Source organism: Phanerochaete carnosa (genome assembly GCF_000300595.1).
Source record: "Phanerochaete carnosa HHB-10118-sp unplaced genomic scaffold PHACAscaffold_5, whole genome shotgun sequence".
Classification (NCBI taxonomy): domain Eukaryota; kingdom Fungi; phylum Basidiomycota; class Agaricomycetes; order Polyporales; family Phanerochaetaceae; genus Phanerochaete; species Phanerochaete carnosa.
Window position 1 is genome coordinate 1,241,106 of NW_006767632.1, and position 24,831 is coordinate 1,265,936.

At 52.4% G+C, this 24,831-nt stretch overlaps 11 protein-coding genes across 11 annotated transcripts; 8 read left to right on the forward strand and 3 right to left on the reverse strand.

Annotated features, from left to right (window-relative positions):
* Nucleotides 1-81: 81 nt before the first annotated feature.
* PHACADRAFT_48084 (uncharacterized protein) lies at nt 82-237 on the forward strand (the record flags this gene model as incomplete). Its single annotated transcript, XM_007395208.1, has 1 exon — nt 82-237. A coding segment is annotated over one exon (156 nt), but the record flags the coding sequence as incomplete, so codon positions are not given.
* Nucleotides 238-809: 572 nt separating this feature from the next.
* PHACADRAFT_28378 (uncharacterized protein) lies at nt 810-1,704 on the forward strand (the record flags this gene model as incomplete). Its single annotated transcript, XM_007395173.1, has 5 exons — nt 810-899; nt 955-980; nt 1,037-1,286; nt 1,345-1,409; nt 1,464-1,704. The coding sequence occupies 5 exons, from the start codon at nt 810-812 to the stop codon at nt 1,702-1,704; spliced, it is 672 nt and encodes a 223-aa protein (XP_007395235.1).
* A 478-nt stretch (nt 1,705-2,182) lies between these two features.
* Nucleotides 2,183-2,414, forward strand: PHACADRAFT_255881 (uncharacterized protein). The gene has a single exon (XM_007395596.1). It carries the CDS (start codon nt 2,211-2,213, stop codon nt 2,364-2,366), a length of 156 nt encoding a protein of 51 aa, XP_007395658.1. The 5' UTR covers nt 2,183-2,210; the 3' UTR covers nt 2,367-2,414.
* Nucleotides 2,415-2,913: 499 nt separating this feature from the next.
* On the forward strand, nt 2,914-4,427 carry PHACADRAFT_255882 (uncharacterized protein). The gene is made up of 7 exons (XM_007395597.1): nt 2,914-3,058; nt 3,112-3,216; nt 3,269-3,712; nt 3,774-3,878; nt 3,933-4,022; nt 4,075-4,221; nt 4,275-4,427. The coding sequence occupies exons 3-7, from the start codon at nt 3,296-3,298 to the stop codon at nt 4,416-4,418; spliced, it is 903 nt and encodes a 300-aa protein (XP_007395659.1). The 5' UTR covers nt 2,914-3,058; nt 3,112-3,216; nt 3,269-3,295; the 3' UTR covers nt 4,419-4,427.
* Nucleotides 4,428-4,601: 174 nt separating this feature from the next.
* On the forward strand, nt 4,602-6,741 carry PHACADRAFT_143534 (uncharacterized protein). Its single transcript, XM_007395598.1, has 6 exons — nt 4,602-4,743; nt 4,875-4,975; nt 5,004-5,056; nt 5,112-6,116; nt 6,171-6,319; nt 6,375-6,741. The coding sequence occupies exons 1-6, from the start codon at nt 4,670-4,672 to the stop codon at nt 6,583-6,585; spliced, it is 1,593 nt and encodes a 530-aa protein (XP_007395660.1). The 5' UTR covers nt 4,602-4,669; the 3' UTR covers nt 6,586-6,741.
* A 267-nt stretch (nt 6,742-7,008) lies between these two features.
* On the reverse strand, nt 7,009-12,904 carry PHACADRAFT_255888 (uncharacterized protein). Its single transcript, XM_007395599.1, has 20 exons — nt 12,775-12,904; nt 12,643-12,683; nt 12,534-12,584; nt 12,383-12,481; nt 12,141-12,319; nt 12,070-12,087; nt 11,932-12,020; nt 11,525-11,881; nt 11,396-11,475; nt 10,797-11,347; nt 10,693-10,744; nt 10,213-10,642; nt 9,545-10,160; nt 9,412-9,494; nt 9,129-9,356; nt 8,575-9,069; nt 8,407-8,526; nt 7,513-8,355; nt 7,256-7,451; nt 7,009-7,189 (listed from the first exon to the last, which is right to left on the reverse strand). Exons 8-18 carry the CDS (start codon nt 11,616-11,618, stop codon nt 8,180-8,182), a joined length of 2,925 nt encoding a protein of 974 aa, XP_007395661.1. The 5' UTR covers nt 11,619-11,881; nt 11,932-12,020; nt 12,070-12,087; nt 12,141-12,319; nt 12,383-12,481; nt 12,534-12,584; nt 12,643-12,683; nt 12,775-12,904; the 3' UTR covers nt 7,009-7,189; nt 7,256-7,451; nt 7,513-8,179.
* Nucleotides 12,905-13,182: 278 nt separating this feature from the next.
* On the reverse strand, nt 13,183-17,084 carry PHACADRAFT_143536 (uncharacterized protein; the record flags this gene model as incomplete). The annotated part of the gene is made up of 19 exons (XM_007395600.1): nt 13,183-13,386; nt 13,441-13,590; nt 13,640-13,714; nt 13,767-13,849; nt 13,904-14,156; nt 14,216-14,398; nt 14,452-14,552; nt 14,603-14,759; nt 14,813-14,860; nt 14,916-15,097; nt 15,150-15,492; nt 15,545-15,693; nt 15,743-15,969; nt 16,020-16,318; nt 16,375-16,449; nt 16,502-16,629; nt 16,680-16,818; nt 16,882-16,967; nt 17,045-17,084. The coding sequence occupies 19 exons, from the start codon at nt 17,082-17,084 to the stop codon at nt 13,270-13,272; spliced, it is 2,835 nt and encodes a 944-aa protein (XP_007395662.1). The 3' UTR covers nt 13,183-13,269.
* Nucleotides 17,085-17,502: 418 nt separating this feature from the next.
* On the reverse strand, nt 17,503-18,322 carry PHACADRAFT_255891 (uncharacterized protein). Its single transcript, XM_007395601.1, has 3 exons — nt 18,221-18,322; nt 17,783-18,168; nt 17,503-17,717 (listed from the first exon to the last, which is right to left on the reverse strand). Exons 1-2 carry the CDS (start codon nt 18,251-18,253, stop codon nt 17,812-17,814), a joined length of 390 nt encoding a protein of 129 aa, XP_007395663.1. The 5' UTR covers nt 18,254-18,322; the 3' UTR covers nt 17,503-17,717; nt 17,783-17,811.
* A 178-nt stretch (nt 18,323-18,500) lies between these two features.
* On the forward strand, nt 18,501-21,923 carry PHACADRAFT_255893 (uncharacterized protein). The gene is made up of 13 exons (XM_007395602.1): nt 18,501-18,614; nt 18,663-18,996; nt 19,052-19,334; nt 19,383-19,598; nt 19,650-19,847; nt 19,907-19,974; nt 20,027-20,199; nt 20,249-20,322; nt 20,376-20,733; nt 20,783-20,922; nt 20,980-21,150; nt 21,198-21,422; nt 21,479-21,923. Exons 1-13 carry the CDS (start codon nt 18,517-18,519, stop codon nt 21,859-21,861), a joined length of 2,721 nt encoding a protein of 906 aa, XP_007395664.1. The 5' UTR covers nt 18,501-18,516; the 3' UTR covers nt 21,862-21,923.
* A 67-nt stretch (nt 21,924-21,990) lies between these two features.
* Nucleotides 21,991-23,418, forward strand: PHACADRAFT_255897 (uncharacterized protein). The gene is made up of 6 exons (XM_007395603.1): nt 21,991-22,039; nt 22,102-22,117; nt 22,186-22,278; nt 22,470-22,636; nt 22,691-22,828; nt 22,880-23,418. The coding sequence occupies exons 1-6, from the start codon at nt 22,023-22,025 to the stop codon at nt 23,199-23,201; spliced, it is 753 nt and encodes a 250-aa protein (XP_007395665.1). The 5' UTR covers nt 21,991-22,022; the 3' UTR covers nt 23,202-23,418.
* Nucleotides 23,419-23,673: 255 nt separating this feature from the next.
* PHACADRAFT_94269 (uncharacterized protein) lies at nt 23,674-24,825 on the forward strand (the record flags this gene model as incomplete). The annotated part of the gene is made up of 2 exons (XM_007395604.1): nt 23,674-23,801; nt 23,871-24,825. Coding segments are annotated over 2 exons (1,083 nt in total), but the record flags the coding sequence as incomplete, so codon positions are not given.
* Between the last annotated feature and the right edge of the window lie 6 nt (nt 24,826-24,831).

Below are 24,831 nucleotides of genomic sequence, written 5' to 3' on the forward strand. Positions count from 1 at the left end.
GCGCCTTGTTCCCACGCCACGAAGGTGGTCCGTGCGCAGGCGGCTAAGGTATATAAGGCGGGGACAGACAAGATGGCACCTCATACTTACCTTGATGGCACAGGCCCCTTCATATACCTGGATTTGTGGGCCGTGGGGGCCTCTCATAGCACGGCGACCTTGTCCCCAGGGGGGCCCTGCGGTTTGTACGGGCTTCGGCTCGTGCACCGTCTCAATATTTCCCTGTCCTGCTTTGGCCCTCGGGCTGGGCAGGCCATTTTTTTTTCGCCTCTTGATCGCCCTAACCCTAACCCTAATCTGATGTGCGTTAGCCAATAAGACGAGAGATGTAATCATGCATGACATGTCCACCAATGAGAAGATGATCGTCGATATCTCGACTGCGCAGTTGCTTGTATAGATCCCACGAAGGCCGAAGGGTGCCCTTGGCGGCTGGTCTACTGGCAAGAAGCCATACTTATTCATTTTGACCTTTGAGATACTCTATGCCCGACACCGTTGGGCCGTTGCTGCTTAGTGATCAATCGATCAGCCTAAGTGCCGCTGTACCACCCCAACGCACCATATGTACGCGCGGCGTGCAAGACGCGGTAATCACTGGGTGAACTCGCCGTGCTTAGCAATCCACTCGGTCGCGTCATCGTGCGTGTTCAGACGTAGAAGAGCTGGGAACGATGATATCAGTCATGGGACGGCACTCTAAAAGGTTCCCCTATATAATGCTCTCCATGCTCAGACAGGCAGTCCGTCTCTCACCACCTCCTATACGTGCTCATACAACTTTCTCGTCTTTCCGTGCATTCTCAGCAATGGCCACTTCCTCTGACAAGTCCCTCGTGCTGTACACCGCGCCTACGCCCAACGGATATGTACCCACTATCCTCTTAGAGGAGTTCAAGGTATTCTATACCCATTCAATGCGCTGTCATTGTTCACGCTCATAGCGCGACTTAGGCTGTCTATGGTGGTCCGGACTATGAGTGCGTATACTTGCGAGGACTCACGCCTGATAGAGAACTCATTCGTACATGTTCAGAGTCGTCAAAATGAGCATCAGGGATGCCGATATTGGCAAAGTCCACAACCAGGTCAAGGCGGATTGGTTCCTGAAGATCAATCCCAACGGCCGCATCCCTGCGATCACCCATGAGGGCTTCCCCGTTTTCGAAACCTCTGCGGTCCTCGTCTACCTGGCTCAGCACTTTGACAAGGAAAACAAGTTCTCGCGCGACCCCGTCAAGGACCCGAAGGGCTACAGCGAGGAGCTGCAGTGGCTGTTCTTTTCTGTGCGTAGACAACCTTGAGCTGTGGCCATCAGAAGCTGACAGTATGCGTGTGTTCTAGCACGGAGGGATCGGTCCCATGCAGGGCCAAGCTAACCACTTCAACGTTTTTGCGGCTGAGAAGATGTAAGCACCTCCTCTGCATTCACGTCAGAACGAAGCTCACCTCTACGTCTCCAGCCCGTACGCCATCAACCGCTACCTCACCGAGACGAAGCGTTTGTACGGTGTGCTCGAGGAGCGTCTCAAGGGTCGCGAGTACTTGGTAGGCACCTACGGCATCGCGGATATCAAGACTTTCGGTTGGGCGCGCATGGCGCACCGCACTGGCTTCGACATCAACGAGTTCCCCAACGTCAAGGCCTGGGTCGATCGCATTGAGCAACGTCCTGCGGTCCAGGCTGGCATCAGCCTCTCTTGACTGCCTGATTCGAGGTTGTAGGAAGATGCTGGTCTCGGATGTACAATTAGGAAGCACAGTCGAACCGCAACAGTATACGAGTCTCTAACCTGTGGTGTGCCGTGAGTGCAAGATCTGAAATATGACTGGGCAGGAGTACAGTGTAACGGCCGGACGCCGCTTAAACGGTCAACCTTCAAGTGAAAAAATTTCCAGTAAACTTCGCATACTCTACGAACAGTTAGGATTTCTGAGTGCAAGTTTTACAACGCTACTTACACTCCTCACCGGCTTGTTTCCCTTAGACGACACCTGTGAAGCTCAGTTTGACGCTCTCACTGTCAGGCTGGAACGTGAAGCATGTGATGTACGCTGGACAGTGATGACATACAACGATACCAGCGGGGCCAGCCCCATTCACCAATGCCGGAAGCAACGCCGCATTGACTCACGCGAAACTTACCCAGGCTGTAGCGTGACCTCTTTAGAGCTCTTCGAGTGTTGATGTGTCTCGCAGTACCTTTTAAATGCGTACAGCTATTCCTAGAGGACAGGCTCAATGCTACTATACCCTGGACTCCTTTTCTGCTGCGGTCAGTCTGTTCTTACATGTTTGGAGCTATGATTTAGGGCTGACATACTTACGCTATATGAATGTTAGCGTTGTGTGGTGGTATTTGTAGAGCCGGAGTATTAAACCAAGGATGAGAACTCTGAGGTTGCTTCTAAGCCATTCCGAAACCAAAGCTTTCCTCGCGGACCCCGGCCTTCGGGGCGTCCGCCGACACAGCTCCATCACAGTAAGACACGCACCCTGCTCAGAGGTGGCTTGCATACTACAATGACACGGTTGTGCAGTGTAGCATAGCCTCCGGTTAAAGTATACGTGGCATGACCACTAGCAGCGCAAATTAGGTGACGTTGGGGCGGGAGCGCGGGTAAAGCAGCTAAAGCTGTCTGAGCCTACGAGCAACAACGAACAAAGCATCATGTGGGACATAAAAGATGATCTTCGGCTTTCACTTTTTTCGTGCAAGTCGTTCAAGTATTGAACATAGCGCATGAGTAAAGCCTGAAGTGAGAACGGCCGGATGAAGACACCGGCGCTTCGCTGCCTTTTTGTGGCGCTGCAAGCACGTGATGAGATCGCTTTCAACGTGATCCTCGGGCGCCAGCTAGCTTCATGTTGCGGACTGCTCCTCGCCTTCGCGTGTGCTTGCCTCCTCTGCGAGCTCGTACCTTCCGACGGTCAGCCACAACTTTTGCGCAGCCACAAGTTCAAGCCAGTAAAAATGCCGCGAGTACCCTGGAAAAGTCTCCAGTAGTGCAGGCCGTTGTGCGACGCATGCAACAGCGGTCGGAGATGCAGGCAAAGGTATCTGTCTATCATCATACTCTGCGAACACAATATTCTAACAAGTCAATAAGATCCTTCCAGATTCCAATACCCATGAGGACAAGCAAATCATGCAACGTATTCATGAAATGGAGCCGTTGCGAGCCGCATGGGAGGAATGGGAAGACACTAGACATGTGAGTGTGCCACTGGGCCCACACATAACATGAGCGCTCAGCAAAACGATAGTAGTTGCTCGAAGAGACCGCTAGACTCATGCAAGACCCCGATCCGACTATGCAGTCGCTCGCTCGAGAGGAGCAGGACGATTTGTTGACTAAGCTAACAGGTTTAGCAGAGAAAACTTTCCCTTCTCTGCTTGTGCCACCGTCACCAACGGCGCACCTTTCTGCTATGCTCGAGTTGAAAGCAGGTGTCGGAGGTTCGGAATCTTCTCTGTTTTTGACCGAGATCATGCGGATGTACACTCGCTTGGCGCAGATGATGGGTTGGCAGGCGGTCGTGGTCACGAATAGCACGACGGACCATGGAGGCACGAAAGATGCCGTGGTGGAAATAAAGGGTGAGAAGGTCTATGACATGTTGAGGTGGGAGAGTGGGGTGCACCGAGTGCAACGAGTGCCCGCAACCGAGGTAAATGGTCGGGTGCATACGAGTACGGTCGCTGTCCTGGTCAGTACATTCCCAGTCAGTTGAATATTTGTCGGGAAACATCTAACCCCCGCATTTGCAGGTCCTTCCCTTGGTAGAAGACAAAGGCTCGGAAGTTGATGAGGACCTGTTCAAAATGGACGAAGTTAGAATAGAGGTTATGCGTGCAAGAGGTGCCGGTGGACAGGTACGCCCAGCTATGAACCGAGTATATCTCTGGTTACCTAACCTGATTGCTTAGCACGTCAACAAAACAGAGTCCGCAGTTCGTTTGACGCATATACCGACCGGCATCACTGTGTCGATGCAGGATGAGCGGAGCCAACACCAGGTGTGTCCTGTTACAATTTGACCGTGCTATCTACCGACAAGAATATATATAGAACCGTCGTCGTGCATTCCTAGTTCTGCGAGCTCGCCTTATGGATCGCAAGCTGACCGAGGAGGTCACGAATCGTCGGGACGTGCGCCGCAGTCTTGTTAGCAGCGTAGACCGGAGTGAGAAAATCAGGACTTACAACTTCCCTCAGGTACGGACTCTGTTCTCATCTACAGACAGATCTAATTCTGAAAGCTCGCGCAGGACAGGGTCACAGATCATCGGATTGGTTTATCCCTCAGGAATGTGGCCTCGGTTATGGACGGAGGTGGCTTGCAGGATTTTCTGGATGGGCTGGCCAAGAAGCATCAGGACGACTTGTTGGAAGAGGCATTCAATACGTTATAGATATACTCATATACACATCCCAACACGATATCTTTCTTCCTCACGCGACCTGTTCTGCTCGTGTGCCGCCGCTTCTGCAGGGTAAGCAGCCCTGGAGAGATAGCTGGCTAGACGCTGCTGGGCGACCCCGATCTCGATCTAGCACTTATCTTTTGTTAGACGCTATCTGCAGGGTAGGCTCTCCGTTCCGGCCAAGGCTGTCTCTGCGTTCACTGCCATCTCACGCCTCGTCGACGTGTCCCACAGCGACGATGGCCCTCATCTCGTCACTCAGCGATGTACTCGGCTATACATCTATCGGCTGTTGGCTTGGTGCTCAGTTCCCGTGAGTATCCTACGCTTCACACTTGACCCGGGTCATCTCCGGAAGCTTTGAGTCTACGGCTCGTGATGACCCTCGACTTGCGCTGTTTGCGCGATTGCAAGTGCAAGTGTACTAATATGACGATCCCCCAGGCAGGTGCTCGAGAACCTTCGTCGACGTTCAGTGAACGGTTTAGCATGGCCATTCCTGCTCAATTGGCTTTTAGGCGAGGCATCTACTCTGGCTACGCATCGTGTTCTGCCAACTGAACTGATCACCAGGCGACATATCTAACCTTGTGGGCTGCATTCTGACGCATCAACTACCCTTCCAGGTACGTATCACTCTTCTCAATTCTATCCGAGCTGAATGGATCGGAAATCCCACAGACCTACCTCGCAATGTACTTCTGCTTTGTCGACGTCACACTTGTCGGTCAATACCTCTATTATAGCAATTCCGCGAAACCGCGGCCACCACTCTCCAACCGCTCCCGTGCAGCATCTTCTGCCACCATCACACGTATCGAGCATCCCCCAGCGCACTATCGCGCGCTTTCCCAAGTCGCCGCCAACGTAGCAGCCGCTGCCGCGCTTGCCGCTCAGCAAGAAGAACAGTCTCGTTGGCGCCCGCACGCACAAGCTAGTGTCGAATCCCGACGTACAATTCTCTCTACAGATCCAGGCGAAGCGGAGGACGAGGTAGATGAAGCCGCGCTGGCTCGTCTCGCAGACAGCCTATATTCGGAGGGAGGCCGCAATACTGCGCGCAAAAAGGTGTCGTGGAGTCGAGAGCGCGGAGGCAGCATTGGCCGGGGTCGCCCGCCAGTCATGTCGCCCATTAACGAACCACTATCTACAACATTCCCGAACGGTCCCTCAGAAGAACAAGGCTTCTCCGATCGCGGCAGGCCCGCCACGCGAAATATCTCACTAGATGGGCCACAACATGAGTGGACGGTTGAATCATCGAACCGGAGGAGCTCGCGGGCGAGTAGGAAAGGTGCGGGGATGGTGTTTCTTGGAGTGTGGGCATTGTTTGGGATCGGGACGCTTGCTGGGAGCAGGCAAGGGGTCGTGACTGAGAACGCCATCCGGGTTGGTCGCGTCCTAACGAACGGTCCACCTTCCATCGAGAGCCCGTTAATACCAACAGTGACAAGCAGGACAGATACTCTGGCCAGGATCGTAGCAAACGAAGCACCTGTCCCTCAAGCCGATGCCTCACTGTCATACGACGACCTTCACTTCTCGCAACCCATCATGTCGACTCGAGCAGACGACCCAGATGACCAACATGATGCCCCGAGCACAGACTACATCATTGGGCGTATCTCAGCTTGGATATGCACCACGCTCTACCTCACCTCACGATTACCCCAGATCTGGAAGAACGTAAGTCTTGATAAACTTTTATATACGCAGTCACTGACAGACGGCAACATACAGTACACTAGAAAATCAGTAGAGGGCCTTTCGATCTCGCTTTTCGTCTTTGCCTTCTTGGGCAATTTCTTTTACGTCTTCTCCATTCTCACTTCGCCCAACCTTAGTCTTCCGGAACGCGAAGCGGCGGCTTTTCTCAAGGAGAGTGTACCGTTAGTACCATCCTTTCTCCTCGTTAAAGCTCTTCTAACGTCACAACGCATACAGATATCTTCTTGGAAGCGGCGGCACATTGATGTTCGACGTTACGATCGTCATCCAGTCGTTTCTTTACAAGCCGAAGGCCATGCGGGGTCGGCGGCTGTCGCGGCCAATCGCTGAAGAAGAAGAGGGCTTGCTCGCGACTGGCGCAGAAGATTCTATCACCCCTTCGCGGCGACGTATGGCTAACTCGAGCGTGAGCGACCGGGGAGAGTGATTCCTGCAGTGGGCGTGGACTTACCCTTTTGCATCATCTTTGTCGTCATCATATGCTTTCTTACATCGCAACATATTTATTGGCCATGTGTGTAGCATTACAATAAATTTACAGTAGTAGTTAATGAGCTTCTTTGAGATGGTCGTCTTGACCAATTGCTTGTATGTTGTGGGAACAACGTTCATTCCTGGCCAATTGGCGCTTCAAGCTGTCAAACTCGAACTTCGCCGTTGCCACCATGCCGATCGAGTTTTTGGGCTTCACAGTTTGGATAGACTCCGAAGGGGAACAGCTACAGGAGTTTCAAGTCGAGGTGGAAGACGAAAACACCGTCAGCTGCTACATTTGTAGCGAGGTTGGGAAGGTTGGCGATCCCAGCGCCACTTTAAGTCAGGCCCTACACTGAACACACCCTCCTTGCAGCAATTCAGAATATGCTGGATGGATCAGTCGACCCTCCATGGATGCGTGGTCGCATGCTATATGGACGGTAGACCCGTCGGCGGGAAGCCCAGCCTGCGTCCGCAGGTTGGAGGTATGGAGGGCGTCTACACCTCCGCTAGCACGGTCCGACCGTTCAAGTTCTCTCCTGTGGTGACCACCGGTAAGTCGGCGTCACGACCACCTGCACTGATTGATTTCTAAGAACTGGGCGTTACTCCTTACCTAGATGACGACGAGATTGCAGACCCTGATGGCACCGATCCTGACCTGGGCTGCATACAGGTGGAGATACATCGCATTATAGGCCGCGGTAATGCAGGTCTGCGCGCGGACCATTCTCAGGACCCTCAAGACAGGGGTCGGGTACACGACGTTGGCCCTATACACGAACGCAGCAAAAAGCTTGGGGCACATCATGTTACGTAAATGCCGTCTTTGCTACTGAAAGATCATACCGTCGCAAGCGTACTGATTCGTATGCAGGCTAGGTGAAGAAGTGCATAGACCAGACGGCAAAGTGCCGCAATTTCTGGCCCCGAGATACGCTGGGGATGGGCCATACGCAGTTTTCAGGTTTCTATATCGTCCCAGAGGCGAGTCTTGCTTACCGACGTACCCCTCATTGCCAGCGTCCGGAGCTCTTTGCTGACATCTAACACCTAGAGATACTCTTGGCGCGAGGTGTCATGCCAGTTCCAACAGAGGATCGTGCTGAGCAAAAGCCAAATGTGAAGCAGGAGCTTCAGGATGGCGAGCCTGGCCCTAGCCAAGCAGAGCCGAGTAGACGAAAGATACGAGCTACCCGACATTCGCGGGAATCATCGTCATCTGGTCGACCCAGATCTCATATTGTCAAAATAGAACCCCAGGAGCATATACTCACTGCCAATGAGCGGAGGGGTTTGAGACGAAGAGTACGTACGAGGCAGGGAGAGGACGGTATCCATACCAAAGAGGAGGCCAGGACTGTGGAGCATATCCTGAAGCAGGAGGATGCATAAAAGACGATCCACTCATGTCGCCGTCGCAACATAGGAGATGCAGGATGAACTGTGTATGGCATGGTATACGTACAAAGGCATCACAGGTATTAGGGTCGATAGCATAGCACAGCGTGATCGCAGACCGCAGCACATTGTGGACCACATTGTTAAGGAACTGGGATGAAGTTGTAACGCATGGAACTGGGAGACTGAGTGATAGGAGTTACGGCCACGGATCCCAGACAATCGCATCCACAGCCAGTAGCACATGAAGGATCCTGTCGATTTCTCCAACAACGGACATGGCTTGCGTGCAAGCATACCAAGCATGTGTGCGACAAACCTCCTCGAGTGTCAGTTTCGACTTGGTAGAGATGATAGGTACGGTGCGTACCTCGGACCGGTAAACGACATATAGAACACGATTCAACCTTTAGACGGCCACCGCACGACGCACAGAACTCAACATCAGGCTCGTTTATCTGTGCGCAGATAGCGCATATTCGCGCGATGCCTGCACAACGGTAAGCCAGAGACGGGTGCATATAACGATGAGGCGTACCCAGAGGACTGGAGTGCAACATGTTGACCATTGCAGGATGCGAAAGATCAGGAGCAGTCATCAGTTCGACGCGCGCAGTTTCGAGAAGTTCAGCTCGCTTTTGCGCCAGGTCCCATGCCAGGAGCATTTCCGCGTATGCCCAGACGTGTGCTTCCAACTGACGTCGTAACCGCAGCTCCAGCCCGAAGATAGACCTCTGCACCTTCATATGGGAAAATATCTCTACCGAGACGCGCTTCTTCTCGGGTTGTGAGCTATTGCCCACGACTTGCGAAAATGTTGGACGTCGTCCTCGATGTTGGGATGACAAGGAGGAGAGTGTGGTACTCCTCGAAGAAGAAATATCCGTAGCATCGGACCATGACTTCGTAGTATCCGACCATGATTTCGAAGTGTATGGTTGCGCAGGAGAGTCGCGCTTGAACTCTCTTGTGAGGGGAGACTGGGGAGAATAGTGCGTTCTCGGAGCAGGAGTGGGCATCCCTGCTTTAGAAGCTGCGGAACGTTTGTTAGTCTATGGCTCGTGAGGAATGTGACAATGCGGCTGTGCAAACCTGTGATCAGTTTCCGCATGCTGGTGGGATTGAACAAGCTGGACCACGAGCCCCTTGAAGAAGAAGGCGATGCTAACGGCGGAGCGACAAGATTAGTAGTGTTGGTGGAAGGACTATTACGGGTCCAGAGCTGGGACACTGGACTCTGTCGCAGCTGAGAATTGCGTTTGTAGCTGAAGTAATCCGGGGGCGCGACACGGGATATTGGCGACGCCGTCGCCGCCGTCGCTAGCAACATGTCAGTCTGCATTATTAGATAACATAGCGGGTTGCTGATACTCACGTATTTCTACTGCGAGGCGCAATAGAATGACAGAGAGCATCGCCAACATCTGGATATCTTTCTCCTGAGATAGCTCTTCGTATCTATTACAAACCGTAAGTCGCGTTCATCACCACGGCCGAATGTCACCCACAGCTTTTCCATCATGCTCGCAGTCAGGGAGTTTCGAACCGTGTACAGAGAACTCGCGTGTGCGGCACCCACTCCGGGCTTCTGAATATCACCGGCCAGTACCTGGAAAATACCGAATAATCGTTCATGATCCAACCGCCCATAGAACCTAGCAGTTTCGATGTTCGTCTTGCAAGCGGACACAGCGTCGGGGAAGGGGAAGACATAGTCTCTTGCCACAACGACGTCGATACCACAAAGTATTGAGACATCTTTGATGTAGACCGTACTTCTCCGGTTCGGAAGTAGCGAATAGTTGTTCGGAGTATCTTCTGAGGGCTTGGAGTATTCCGACACACGCCTGACCTTCTGGCTCGGTTGGCCTGAGAAGGTGAAAAGATTCGACATAATGCGTAGGATGCTGTGGGCGTTCTCTGCCCGCTTCATATCGACAGACTCAACTTCGCGGTCGTTAGCGGCAAGAGCCAGACGACGCATGGCGTCCGAAAGGAGTACCGGAGACCAGAACAATCTTGGTGTCGCCTCGCCTTGCGGAGCGGGAGAAGGAGATGTAGAAATTTCTCTCCCAATATTCTTCACTATGCGAGGCGGTGCTCGGAAGAAGCACACAAGCTCCCCTAATGAGTGCTTAGCACGTGAAATACCACATCTGAGACGTTGTGCTCTTACCGTTAGGGCCGAAGACACCCTGAGACGTTCGAGGCTCCGCAAGGTTCTTGTCTGAACGAAGTAAAGACGTAGTTCCTTCCTTCGGTCGCCTGGTAATAATTCCTAGCTCATCCTCCGATGACGACGCGGAATCAAGTGATGGTGCTCTACTACTTGTGTCCTCGTCGCCAAATAGAAGAAATCTTAAGCACGCTTCTAAGCAAGGCCGTTCTTGTTCCCGAATGATGCGCAAACGACGGAGAATGTGGATCCTAGTTTTCATGGATATCAATGGATTCCGCTCTAGATCGACCTGGGGAGTGCCACCGGGATGACTAGCCTGAGGATAATCCTTTGGAAAAATGAGAGATATACGGATGAAGACAGACATGCCGTCTCCCCAAGGCCCATGCAAGCCAAATGTACAAGCGCGCCGCTTGGCCAGTTCGAACTGCGCTGACATTAGCAGAGCCAACAAAGTTCAAATGCATCAAGACACGCCTTCTCAAGCTTGACTTTTGAAGCACTCAGTCGATTGATCACGGACGTAATTCTGCAAGCAGTCGTCAGCTGGGACAAAAAGCGCGCAAATGGAAGACACCAACTCCTCTTGCAATGATTGATTTGTATCAGCTTCTCGACGATCCTCTTCATCTCGATCTCTACTCGTGCTCTTGGCCCTGTAAGAAGATACTGAAGGGTCAGCAACAGATGGCGGGCGAGATCTTGAGTTTAAGCGTGACGCATGTCCGCTGTCCGCGCCGCTCGGAGGTCCAGAGCTAGTGTCTCTCTTGTGCCCGACTTTGACTGAGGATAGCCAAGCGAACGTCGTGATCTGAGCAGAGCGACCACCGACATATCCGCGACTCATCGTTTCTGATCTCTCTTTCAAAGGCTGCTGAGTTGTCTTGGCCTTCTGTGCCGTCGCTGAAGATGATCTTCCGGCAATCGCGTCTTGGGACTGTCTCAGGGCATTAACTTTGGATGGACGGGGAGGCTGTGTAGCCCGAACTTCTGCGAGAATGGAGCGATGCCCTATGGGAGCGGACAAGGCTGGCGGAGGTTCAGAGCCTGCAGGTGGATTGCTGAAAGAAACGCGATCATCGAAGTAGCCTGGCACAGTGGAGGCCTTGGTAACGGGAGACGTGCCCACTTTCTGCCGATAGAATGAGCAAATCGATTCAAGCAGACTTCATTCCCCTACCTGCATGGCGTCGGAATCTAAGGGCCAGAAGCGGAGCGTCCGGTCCTTCGACCAGGTAATGAGTTGAAATTCCGAGTCGTCTACGACATAGTTTGTAAGCATGGGACTGGAGGTCATATAATGACAAACCTCGACCTCCTTTCCTCCAAACAAACTCCTTGACAACGTCTGCGTGTCCTTCGAAACGCTCAACGGGCTCGGTCAGGTCTTGCGGTATCCACATCTCCAACGCCGTCTCCCCGCGCTGAGGGAGGCTGAGCACACCTTTCCCAAACGGCAAATTTCGGGCACGCCAAATGGGATACGTGGTGTGAATAGTATAAAAGGGCTCATGAAAACCATTCGAGTTGGGAGACTGGGATATATCCCAAGCCTTGATAGTGGTGTCAAGGGAACAAGTCACAATCTCGTCACGCTTGTCGTGCGCCCAGTCGATACCGTATATCTTGGCATCGTGAGCTTTGATAGTGGTCACTGGAAGGGATCCTTTCTGAAGCTGATGAGCATAGCTAGGAAAAATTGTAGACCGTCCGTACCCGTCTATCCCAAACCAGAACTTCGTTCATGTGAGAAGAGGCCAGCAGGTTACCGTCTTTACGGTTCCATTTCACTTGCGTACCGGCGGCTAAGATTACGTGAATCTAATGCGAAGAGTCTATGTTGTGGCTGCCTACCATTGAAGGCGCATAGCCCTGCGTAGAAGGTTAGATTGGATGGATGATCTCGGACGAAGGGCGATACATACCAATAATGGGTTTTTGAGGTGTCCTTAAGTCCCATGCCCATAACCATGAATCTATACCGGTACTCACTACGACATCGGGGTCGTGGAGATGCCAGTTGATATCCGTGATGGCACGGTAATGAGAGCGCAAGATGTGTTCAATAGACGTCTTCCCGGAGATGTACAAGTTCCAGATCAGTCTGTAACGTAGAGGCAAGCAGAATCAACTCAGGGGAGCGAGCGAAGCACCAAAAGACACTTACAGCTTCTCACTAGACGTCGAGATGATATATTCTTTCCTGGACATATGAGGATTCCATTGCACGTCAGCAACGTCCCATGTACCGCCCTGAGGGAGAAAGCTGGGAGGAATTTAACTTTGGATGGTCGACTCAGCTCTGCAGTTTGACAAACCGGGGGACATTCAAGGGATTTTCGAGGTCTATGATGAAGAGCCCTTTCCGACTGTGATACGTGGTATGAGCCGGAAGGAGAAAGCGGATTAAGAGCTAGTGATGCGCACGCAGCTAGAACAACGTCGCGGCTGCCAGGACTGATGCTCATCTGCGAAAGAGACGCATAAGCACAGAGAGACGTGTGAGGACATGACAAGTTTCCCGCTCTACACTAAAGAGGGGCGTTGGGATCAGCTCACATTACCAACAGCATCTCCAACTAAGCCCTTCATATCAATCTGCAAACTGCGGCGGAAGTTCCCGTCATCCTCAGGCGAAGACGGAGTGTCGAAGGTAGCGGCTTGGCTTCCACTCATAGCACTGGTGTGGACTACTAGGAGTCTTGGGCAACCTGCTGGCCTGGGGTGAGCGAGCTCAAGGATATACTTCGTTTGATGGCTATTACGCGATCCCCGCGCAGGAGTATCGTATTATGGATTGCGTCTACTGTACTGGTTCAGTATGGAAGATGGACATGAGGGGAGGATATGATAGGAGGATATGGGGTTGAGACTAAGTTCTGACTAAGCGCCTCCCAAATATTGGCCTCTAGATCATAGAGCGATCCTGCTGGCACTGCTCTTCGTGCATACACATCGAATCCACAAGCATGCATATAACATAAGTGGTGGTGTTCTATTGGATAGCTAGATAGCGAATGCGTGTGCGAGAGCAAGTTGCAGTAATAAATTACTCTACGAAGCAGTGTGAGTCTTTGATACTTTAGCCGCACCCTTCGAGACACCCTCCAGGATTTGGTAGCGGGCATCCGTAAACTTTTTGGCGACACCCGCGAGGAATTCCGCAGTGAGCTGAGGATGATACGATGTCAAAAAGCTCTTTCGTCGCGGAATGCGGGTACCTACCTCGGAGGTCTCGAAAGCACTCCATTGCTCGACGAATTCTGGCCGCCGATCCGTGTCCTTCTCTGCTTTGGCCAATTTTTCGAGCTCTGTTGACATCAGTTCCAACGTCTGAGCAGCTTTGGCGCGGATTTCCTTAAAGCTCTGAACCAGCTAAGGTGGTGTTAAAATCGCGGAACAGCAAGTCCTGCGGGACACCCACAGGTCCTAGTTTATGAGTCTTGACGATAGCTGCGGGCTTGAAGCGTATGGTCTCAACAGCGAAGATGAGAAGAGCCTAAGCGAAACACAGGTCAAATACAGCCGAACGAATTGAAAGGAGGGACCACCTCTTGAGTCAGGGTCACAATGTGCAGCAGTTCTGGTGGCAGCACTGAGCCGTCGAGAGCAGTAGTGAATCGGGCCTTCATGTCTGCAAGTAAGTGATGATTATCGACCAGAATATACTCAGTCCCATGCCACATACCGTCAAAGAAATTCAAAGCAATCTCTGGCGGGTCCTGGACAACCGGAGGCTCGTAGTCCTTCTTCGCGTCCCCGTTACTACCATTCTCAGGTAATGTCAGACCCTTTGGCTGATGCCCGAGCTTGAGCTCTGTTTGGCGAGCAGCCTCCGCGAGAACAACTGAAGGTGGAGGACGGATATAGTCGTGGTGGGGTCCGAGCCACTCGGAAAGAGCAGTAGCGAAGTCGAGAAGCTTACGCTCGTCCTGAGTCAGCTGGGAAAATCCGTGGTAAGTCAGTTCAGATCTGTCATGGATACACCGTCTGTAATTACCTCCTCCAGATCCAGCTCTGGTCGTTGCGCTAACCTGTCGTCAAGGGTCATGCTACTCATGGACTCGACATGAGATTTTGGCCGGTCGCCAATGAGCAGCTTGTCCTCAACCGAGTCGTCCAGGTCGCTGGCTTGCTGGAAAGCCCTGATGTAAAATCTGAGGAAGGACGATAGCCATCCAGGCTGCATAACCGACCGTCAGCTGGCATTTCCGTTGTAAGCCTTGTCATACGTACTCCTGGAACTTTGTCGAACAACGTCGTCTGCTCCTGGAAGGAAGGGGCATTTCGGGGCTGGTGGTTAGGAATGACGGTAAAGTCCCTATTGTCGTGGTGCACTGACGTGCAATGAGCATATTGTATTACTCAGCAAGTAAGCACTACTCACGACGATCGAAGATGAACTTGAGCTCAATGAGTTCCATGTCGACCAAGTCCGAAGTAATCGCTTCGTGTGCGAGGCGCATACGAACGTGCTCCATCTTCATCAGGTCACGCTGAAGAGAGTTGTCTAACCTGTCCTCCAGGACGATGAAGTCGGGGATCTGGGTAACTGCGTCAACAAGATTCTCTTTGTGTGCTGCCGAGGCAAACGCGCCTGCGAGTACTTCTCCGCAAAGAAAGCTCGAACGACGAACTCGGCGGTCTACGAATGAGTCGTCAGCATAACTGCGAAACGGGATCCTGAAAGCCGTATTTACATCTGTCGAGTTGCTCAGGTAGATCTGACTGGCCTCCATGCACTCGGAGGAATATGTAAGGTCACCCCAGCTCGACAGGGCGAAGGTTGACGCCCTGGACAAGATGAGGTACGATAGTGTGTCGGTCTGGACCTGCTTGATGTTGAGCAGGCGGTAGTGCTCTAGAGCGAGTGACGGTGCACCTGCAGTGCCTCATGAGCTTTATATGCCAGTGTAATACTTAAGCTCACGAACCAAGCAGGTGGTAGATTCTGATGAGCATGATACGGATGACATAGCTCTGCTTGCTCTTGCTAGATGCAAACTCGAGGATAGCTATAGCCCTGCGGAGATACACTAAGTCGCCAGTAAGCTTCCACAAGTCGGTGTATGCGTGTCCGGCTAGCACAGCCAAGTCGTCGGCAGGTTGCAGTTCCGTGTCTGGCAAATTCTTGCCGTGAATGAGGCTTTGCAGATAGTACTGGACATATTGAGTTGCGCGGGTAATCTCAAGTTCTGGTGTCAGCTGCTCTTGAGTGAGATTATAGCGGAGGAGCTTCAGGGCATTGATCGTGCGACAGAGGCTTTCTGGAGTTTCCTGCATAATTGAGATTTAGGAGGCATATACAGGGTGATAAAGGTGGGCCTACATTTGCTATCTGCTTCTCAAGCAGGCCAGTCCACTGAGTAGTATGGTGACCAAAGAACTGAATATAGGGGACAAGATCCTCGAAGCAGCATGCTTTATCCCCAAATCGTTCGAAATATGATTCAGCGAGCGTATAGATAGCATCAGGATCTATATCATTCGTCAGAAACCCTGAAGAGTATCGGTCATAAGAACAAACCTGTCGCAAGACCGTGAGCCACACACCGCTTCTCAAGCTCAAGAAGTGCCAGTGGGCCGGAACGATCGTGCGTGCCGTCCTTGTCGGCAATCTGGGCAAGGAACTCTTTTGTCTTGCTGATATAGTGACGACACGCATCCTTGCTCTCATCGCTTGGCTCTGACACAGACGTGACATCCCAGAACGTAGCGTCCAGTACGGACAGGAATTCAAGCCAGTTACGGTCACTGCGAAGCGTGAGCATGAGTGATGGACATGAGTATCCTGGCCGACGTACTCCTTCTCCTGGATGCGCTGTTGTGCGCGCCCACCCTCTTCCTTCATGCTTCCTTTTGCTCTCCAGATATCACGTCTGAGCTCGTCGATCGTGAGGTTGGTGTTACAAATGGTCTGACCGATTTCGCTGGACAGCAGCGTAGCTACGTCGTCCCAGAGCTCGAGTTCCTTCAGGATAGTGAGATGGACATAAAAGCGGTCGGCGCTGTAGAAGGATGGTGTTTGCGCAGAGGAAATCAGACGGTGAGCAAGTTTGTAGAGTACGGGGCGAAGATCTGGCTGTGTCGTCTGATCGTTGGCCTATGGTAGACAGGGCTTCAGCAATGGGAAATGGTGGTAGGAAACGAGTGTGCTACCTGCAGCACAGAACAAAAGATGCTCCAATACAAGTAGCGCTCCTCCTTGAACAGTTTATGCATCTTCGTAGCGACCTGTCCGTTGCAAGTGCACCGTGAGGACAAATCTACTTGCGTAATGAGAAACGTCACACGCCTGTTGAGCAGACTTCCAGTTGCCTGTTCTAGCGTTCGCGGCGAATGTCTGCGCACCAAGGTCCTCGTTGCCGGGTTGCTGCTTCCAAGCAGCGTCGTACATTGTTATGATATCCAAGTCTACAGACTCTGTTGAGCGTGTCATGGAAAGATCAGCAGAGCATACTCACGCCGCCCAAGTCCTCGGAGCACATGGGAAAGGGCGGACAACGTCGCCTCGTCCGCCGGCTTTGACGCAAGGACTTCGTCGCATAGGTACAACGACTCTTCGACCTTTTGAGATCTCACAAGAGCCAGGGCTTTCAAGGCCTAGTGATAAACGCGTAATAAGTAACGAAGGTGCGCATATAGACACGTACAACATTTGCGCACCTTGACCAGGTCATTTTTCGGCTGCTTCTTGAGCAACTTGTTACATGCCACGATAGCAGACTTATTAGAACCGCTGTCAATCGCATCTGTAGGTTGCAGCGTAAAGGACGGCCCAGACAGTGAATATTACACAGCATAGCATAGCAAAAGCAGACGTGCGGACCGTAAATTGGACGAATCTGACGGTCAAAAGTTGCTGACATCCTGGTAGTGGAGCAAGTACGACGAGCCAGACGTGAACGAGCTGGGTAAGAAGGAAAGTCGGATGGTGGATGTTGCCAGCAAGTTAGGCGAGAGTCGTGGTTGGCTCGTGTGGGGAGCCGAGGGTGAAATCGAATTGCAGTGCCGAATTTTGTAGAGACGCTATGCGTACGCTTCTTCCTTCCCGCTTCCCGCCGACGTCGACGCAATAGCTTAAACTTCTGTTCCTCACTCCATTCGACGATCTTGAGCATTTCGAACCTTCGGCTCGAACAGCCAGCACAGGAATTTCACGAAGTTTTAACACGTTCGACCAGGCAGGCGACGACAATGGCCCCTTTGCTGTCACGGTATGGACCACCAGTAACTCCATGACCCTGGCAGGAGCCAAACTTACGTCTTCCTAAGCGGGGTTGATTCGCTGCTAGGCGTGTTCACTGGTGTATTCGCGTATTATCTGTATGAGAACAATCCGCGCACCGCACCCGCAGAACGTGACCGTTTGGTAGAACTCGTGAAATGGAAGCAACAGAAGTGGAGGAGGGAAGAAGAGGAGAAACACAAGACAGACGAGAGCGCGTTGAGAGCCGTAGTTGCTGAAGCAAAGAGAGCATAAACTGTAGAACCTGCACCTGGTATGGTTTCAAGCTCCAAAGGGTTGTGATACTTTGTACTGACTTGACGATGCGTCCTGCCTCAGATTACCTGGCAAATGTGTGATCCTGCCTATTATTTCGGTAACAGAAGACTCCGAACCGCAGCCATAACGCCATGGAACACCTGTCGCTCGCGTTCGCTGGGCGAACCCTCGTCACCAGCTCCGGGGAGTGGACGTAAAGCTATGCCCACGATGACTGCTCGTCTATCACCACCCATCATGCCTTCTGCATTTGACGTCCACACAAGAGTAGCCACTTGTGCCGCATAGAGTGAATGCAAGGTCTGCAGGTGCTCGGATGGCGCGCTCCCAAGCAGAGGTGTAAGGTGGATGGAAGGTGGAGGCGGTGGAAGCAGTATTTCAGACGAGTCGGTTGAGGGAGCTGGAGGTGGTATCGAAAGTGTAGCGTCTGGGATAGATGCCTCGATCTAGCAGGACAGGATGAGTATGAACGAGCCGAGACCGTAATGCAGGTCTTACCAAAGTTCCAACCTTTCCCAACTGCGTGATCATGACCAATATCTTGTCTGCAAATCGCTGAATTACGACATCTGTAGGTATGCCCTCGGCAATTGCTGTCGTCTGTGCCGTACACGATATGCTGGTAGTGGTGGCCATCGTTGTGGGCTTGCGCACACTGCGGCCAGGAGCGAGATTGCATCATGTTATCTCATGTTATCTAACGACTTCCTCGGAGGGGTTTTGGCGCCTCATGCCCCTGTATAAACCTGTACCACAACCTGCACCACATCTTCCCTAGCGTCAGTCATCTGGATATGCACGACACCCAGTCGTCTAAAGGCAAGACTCGAGAGGATTCACACTGGCAACTAGGCTGGTGGGAGCTGTTGCCGTTAATTAATGGTCCCAGAAAGTACGTCAGACCACACCAGTAATATGACGCTTGCCGACGGTCTTCAAGGCCTGTGGCATGGTCCCGCTCTTCTGTGATCTATGCGGCGCACCCAACACAGCCTATGGTTATTGCTAGACACTTTCCTTCTTCAAGACAGTTTAGCTTTCCTTGGCCGAGCCCGATAATGCATAATATCGCATCCTATGACCCGCCTACAGTAATCTCCGTGAGCCCAGCTGAGGACTGGCTGTTCGCATACTTCCCAGGACGAAATAGCGACGGTATTGGCTGCTTGTGGAAACACGGACATCATTTGGACTCATGGGTGGTCGATGTATGCTTCAGTTACGCCAAGTATGCGGGCGTTGTAGCCGCGGAATGGCTCTCCTCTGAGCGACCGGTGAGCCAGGCAATTGTAGCAACAGTCGTCCTTGATATGTGACTTAATTTATCAGTGGACAGTAGGAGAACACGGTGCGCCTTTCCGACTGCCTCCCCGAGGCCCGTCTCTTCCTTTGGACGGACCAGTGCTGTTCCTTGTAACCGAATCGCACCAAGTGCATGCCTACAGCGTGACCCACGGGAAGACATTGAAAGGTTCTCTACAGCAGATGTCGCGTCAGATGGTCAACCTACAATCAGATGAGAATCCTTCGCCTCCGCTGCAGGAAGATGAGAATGACCGTCATAGCGGGAGGCGTGTCTGTACATGGGCTGCTATCGGGATATGTTACAATGGTATGTACGAGAGCGCTGTCTGAGGAAGCTACTAATATAGCTACTCAGACCTTTTTCCGATTGTTGCCACACGGTCCAAGCTGTTACCGCCGACTGATGTAAATGATCCGTCGGTCGGCGATATCGACCTTAGTCTCGCGTTGGACATTTCTGGTACTCCAACGCAGCTGGACATCGCCAATGCCACAGAATGGGAACAGTGGGGAGGAGAGCAAGCTATTAACCTCTGCATGGTCGGGATAAGGCTGGCCGCCACTGTGTTAGGTGCGAGCAAGATCGTAGTCTGCAAATACAGTGCCTTACATGTATTTTCAGCTATGTTCACAAAGCCTATGCCATCTATAAATACTCAGAGAGCGCAAATGTCGGATCTCCGTTTCTTTGCTGTCCCTCCAGAGATCACACCTCCTAGTCCTACCATTACAAGAGACCCTCGGAGGCCGATGAAGAACAATGGCATGTCAGAAGCAGGCTCACTCTATCTTGCAGTGAGCTATCTCGATTACGATGATTGTAAGCGATTTCATACACGCTATATTTATCCATCTATGCTTATTGAAAGCTATCCGAAGTCTCGTCACTTCCAAAATCTCAGCTTTCCCTGTATTCCTTTCCACTCGCTTCCGACAACCAGAGCCGGGTAGGTGCCCTGCTTCGCTCTCCAGGACTGCGACCAACGTTTATTTTAACAGCAATGTCGTCTGGAACAAACCCGCATCTTCGATTCGGGTGTATTAGCGTTCTTGGCCCCTGTGTCGTCAAGGCTACGGTTTATGGTAGGGTTTCTCGATCCAACCGGTACCACTCCGCGGCAGAGCGGCAGAACTCGGGAAATTCGCATAGGAAGCACCAGTGTCCTGTGCATGTAAGCCGGTCAACCGACCCCTCGAAAAGTGTTGCTGAGTCAATGCCAGGCCAGACCTCAAAACCGACGCACGGTGGGAACATTCGCCTGTGTTGTCCTCAGCTGACGGCGCGGCCAGAGACAGTAAGCCTCCCTCTGCAATGATTGGTCTTGGCTGGCATCCTAACCGAAAGCAGTACCCGAAGGAATTGCGGTTTCGCCCAACCAGACCTTTATCTGCGGTCTCTCTCCGACTCTAGCGATGAATCAGGGGCCTAGAATCTCAGTTCAACCTATCCCACATCCTCTTCCGCCTAGTCAGGGCAGTCTCACATCGAGCCCTGGCAGGCATGAGTTGTCTCGAGCGCTCATATCAGCGTTATTTTCCAGACGATCACCTTCGGACGTCATACGTGCACTGTCAGCGTCAGCGGTGCCGTTGTCTGCGATTGAAACTGTGCTACTGGAAGCGGTAGCAGCGCTGGAGACGAGTGCAAACGGTTTGCAGCAAACGTGGTATGACGAGTTCCTTGGCGTCATAACAGAAGTTTATTTGTACGACACATATTAGACCCTTCCCGCATAGTCTGACACATGGATCTAGAGCGAGGTCGCGGACTGAAGACGACGAGACTTCTAAACGTGCATTGACAGCGCGTTGGAGGACCGCGCATGACATGTGCTCAGTAGCGGCGTTCAACAGTGCGTTCGAAGACTGTAAAGACGGCGACAACTATGATCTCGGTAAGTCCCATATTTGATCATCACAAAACAATGAGCACAGATTGTGCCGTCTCGTAGAGGCTGTATGGCAGCTGGTCGGTCTCAGTAGATGGCTGGTGGGCCTGTTGGAGAAGCTCCTAAAGCGATGCGTTTACATGGGGGGCACGGAGACACCTACCAAGCCGGATCCTACTCCAGGGAGTCCAGGGAAACTTTCCGTAGAGATGGATGTATGGCTTTCTCCCGATGGTGAGCCACAAGAGTGTATCGTTATGTGTAACTGACGTCGATATCAGCAACAATCCTTCTCCATCTTATTCATCCTTACGCCTTCCAAAACTTGAGAGACGCGGTCGCTCACGTCAAGCGGTTCCGTGATGAGCTCGATCCACTGTCACCGAAAGGCGAAAGTGCACAGATAGCCAAGGATGTCTTGATGGACACGGCTGACTCGTCTGGAGTGGACTTGAAGAATCTCCTGTCCGCTCTCGATGAAATCAAAGGCACGCTGAAGCACTCAGGTAGGTCTCTTGAATACGATGCACGATGTCTGATGCCTGATCAATTCTATTCACAGTTGACGAACAGCGAAGGAGCCTCGTGAAATGCTCCCTACTACCATCCTTAATCGCAGTTGCGCGCGGGGCTGTGGAAACGATCCTTGAAGGCTCAATTATAGACAGGCCCAAGCTGTTTATCAAGCCCTCAGAACTAGTTGATGGTGTCACGCGACTGTCTCTGACAGACCGGCTCAAGGATCGGGACACCGACGTCGTATCGAAGGGTCTGCTTATTCATCCTGGACTAGACTTCGTCTGTACGCGCTGCGGAGGGAGGAGTGAGACGGGTGGACCAAGTGAGGTCGCAGGGCATGTTTCGCAGAACTGGAGTGCCTGGGAGCAGACTTGGACATCGCGATGTGTATGCGGGGGAGGCTGGATGCGTGTAGCGGTACTCTAGCACGGTCATTTGTAGAGCTTACTATACGTGCGAATATCATGAGCGCCGTGGGCGGCAAGTGTGGGAACTCTGATCGAGAAACTGCATAGTCCGGCAAGCCACCGATCCCTGCCTCAGACCTCGACTACCGGCAAGAGTACGTAGTCCCCCAAGATCCCGTAATGGCCCCCTCAACTACGTGCGTAGCACTCCCGCAATCTAGCTGGTTCTCTGAATCTAACGATGGTAAACTCATGCTAGCGTCCCGTCCGTTACGGTTCGTATACCAGATTGATGGTGAAGCTATACCGGTTTGACTAACTGCGTGCATGTGGGGTGGAATAGGACATCGAAGTCCCGGAGACCATTCTCAAAAAGCGCAAGCAGAATGAAAAGGCTCGGGAAGAGCGTCTTGCCTCTGCGGCTGCCGCCCGCAAGGTGAGTACATGCCCAATTTACTTCGGAGTTGCCTTTGGCTATTCTGTTATGATGCATATTACGCTCTTTTTGGCTAGTTGAGACTCGCTTTCCACAATGCTGCCAGAAATTATACCATCTTTCGGGACTGAACTTCATCGTGCCTTTGCAAGATCATGGGAGCAATCTTACTGACAAACGTCCACTGCTAGGCAGCCAAGGCCAAGCGTAAGGTTATCTTCAAGCGCGCTGAGAAGTACGTGAAGGAATACCTTACTGCCGAGAAGGAGGAGATCCGCTTGAAGCGAGTTGCCCGCGCCGCGGGCAACTTTTACGTCCCCGCTCAGGCGAAAGTGTACTTCGTTGTCCGTATCCGGGGGTGCGTTGCAGATCTCGGTCAATATTTTGGTCTACGTTATTGACCAGTTCGTAGTATCAACGAGATCGCCCCCAAGCCCCGCAAGATTCTACAGCTTCTTCGGCTCCTGCAGATCAACAACGGTGTTTTCGTTAAGGTCACTAGGGCCACAGAGCAGATGCTCCGTCTTATTGAGCCTTACATCACTTATGGGTACGTGGTCATATGGCTCGGAGAAATGTGAGAGACTCATTTTTAGTGCAGCGAGCCTAACCTGAAGTCTGTCCGTGAACTCATCTACAAGCGCGGCTACGGCAAGGTTAATAAACAACGCATCCCTCTCGCAAATAATTCAGTCATTGAGGAGACACTCGGCAAATATGATATTCTATCCATTGAAGATCTCGTTCACGAGATCTTCACCGCCGGCCCCAACTTCAAGCAGGTCAGCAACTTCCTTTGGCCGTTCAAGCTCTCCAACCCTACCGGTGGCTGGAGGACACGGAAGTTCAAACACTTCATCGGTGGTGGTGACTTCGGTAACCGAGAAACCAACATTAACAAGCTCATCCGCCAGATGAACTAAGTTGGCTAGCACTCGAACCTGGTCTTCTGTACGCTAGGAGAGATTGGCTCGCATTTTTATGTGAGCGATGGGACATTGTGTCGCAGGGCCGCACGTCTGGGAGGGAGGACGCCCGGCACGCACCGCTGTCTTTCTCTATTGTTCGTCTTACCTGTATGCCCCGTATGATAAAACGAGTTGCTGTGCATGCCATCTCTTCACTTTGCTTTAAATTGTACTCTGGATCTCTTAAGTGCAACTGCATGACCTATGGCCATGTTAATTTTGAGACGAAGATGACTTATGTCACCACCACCACCACCACCAACTACATTCGCCGCGACACTAGCTATTAAGTTATGTCTAAACGAAACATCGCCGACAAAAACAGCCCTGGGCCCAATAGGCAGGTGAACACTCTGCTGAACACACTCAGGTGTGTACGACACTGACGTTACCACCACTAGAGGTTTCTCATTACTTTATCATTTAAAGAGGCGAGCAGTTCAGACATCAGCAAAACCTCCTTCGCTCGCCCTCGCACATCCCCACATCCCTGCAGACCAAGCCGACGCTCCCGCTTGCGCAGATCTTCGGCACAGGCAGCGGCAGTAGCGATGCGTACGCAGATGCACTTGACCCAGTACAACCCGCACCGTTCCGCGAACCGGGCACGCTGGGGCACAGGAGGGGCATGCGTCCGCAGGTGACGCTTGTCGAGGGCGTGCCAACATATGCGTACCCGAACGGGGCTGTCCCCGGGCCACGCCCGCCGCGGAGCTGGATGCTGCTGTTCGACGAAGGCGAGAGGCGTGAGCCCAAATGGAGGGCAATCGCACTTCGCTTGCTGTTTGAGGACCTGCGTGTTCCGCCCTGGGTGTGTGATGTCAGGGAGGAGGGCGAAGGCGGGTACATGGTGCCTCCGCTTGCACTCGAGTGTGCGCGGATGTTACTTGAGGCATATGGAGACACAGAGGACTGGGCGGAGGTCGCAAGGTACATCCCGGCGCATGTCAGGCGGGACCTCGTGCGATGGTATGCGGTGCGTAAGCCGCTGGGAAATGCGACTCTGTATACACTTTATGGGGAAGAGGCGCATGCGGAAGGGGAGCTGTTAGTCGTTGGACCAGAGGCGACACTCAGGAGAGTGGCTTTGGTGAAGGGCAAGCAGACGAACCGACGGATGCAACCTGCCCAATCAACCGAGCGCGAAGAGGCCACTTGGGATGAGTTTGACTCTTGGGACGAACCCGGCGACACGACGACCCCGCTTACCACATTCGCACTTGTCATGACCCCTCTGCCAAACGAGCTCTTGACCTATCTTCCCCCTACCCTTACACATCTCGCACTTCTTGCTTTGCCACAGCCTGTACGTGTCTATCGCTTACCCGAAATTTCTCCCTTGCTGGAAACACTTGACTTATCCTACAACGACTGGCTGAGTAATAACGGTAGTACGGCCGAAGGGTCGTTGGAGAGGGTACCCTGGCGGCGATGGCAGCGGTTGCGGGTCTTGGGTTTGCGGGTCTGCGGCATCGGGGCAGACATTGCCACAAAGGTGAACGTGGAAAGATGGACGGATGTCGAGATCGTAGGTTTAGACGAGCCTATATCTAGAAGCACCTCCAACAGAGAGTCATGACATGGA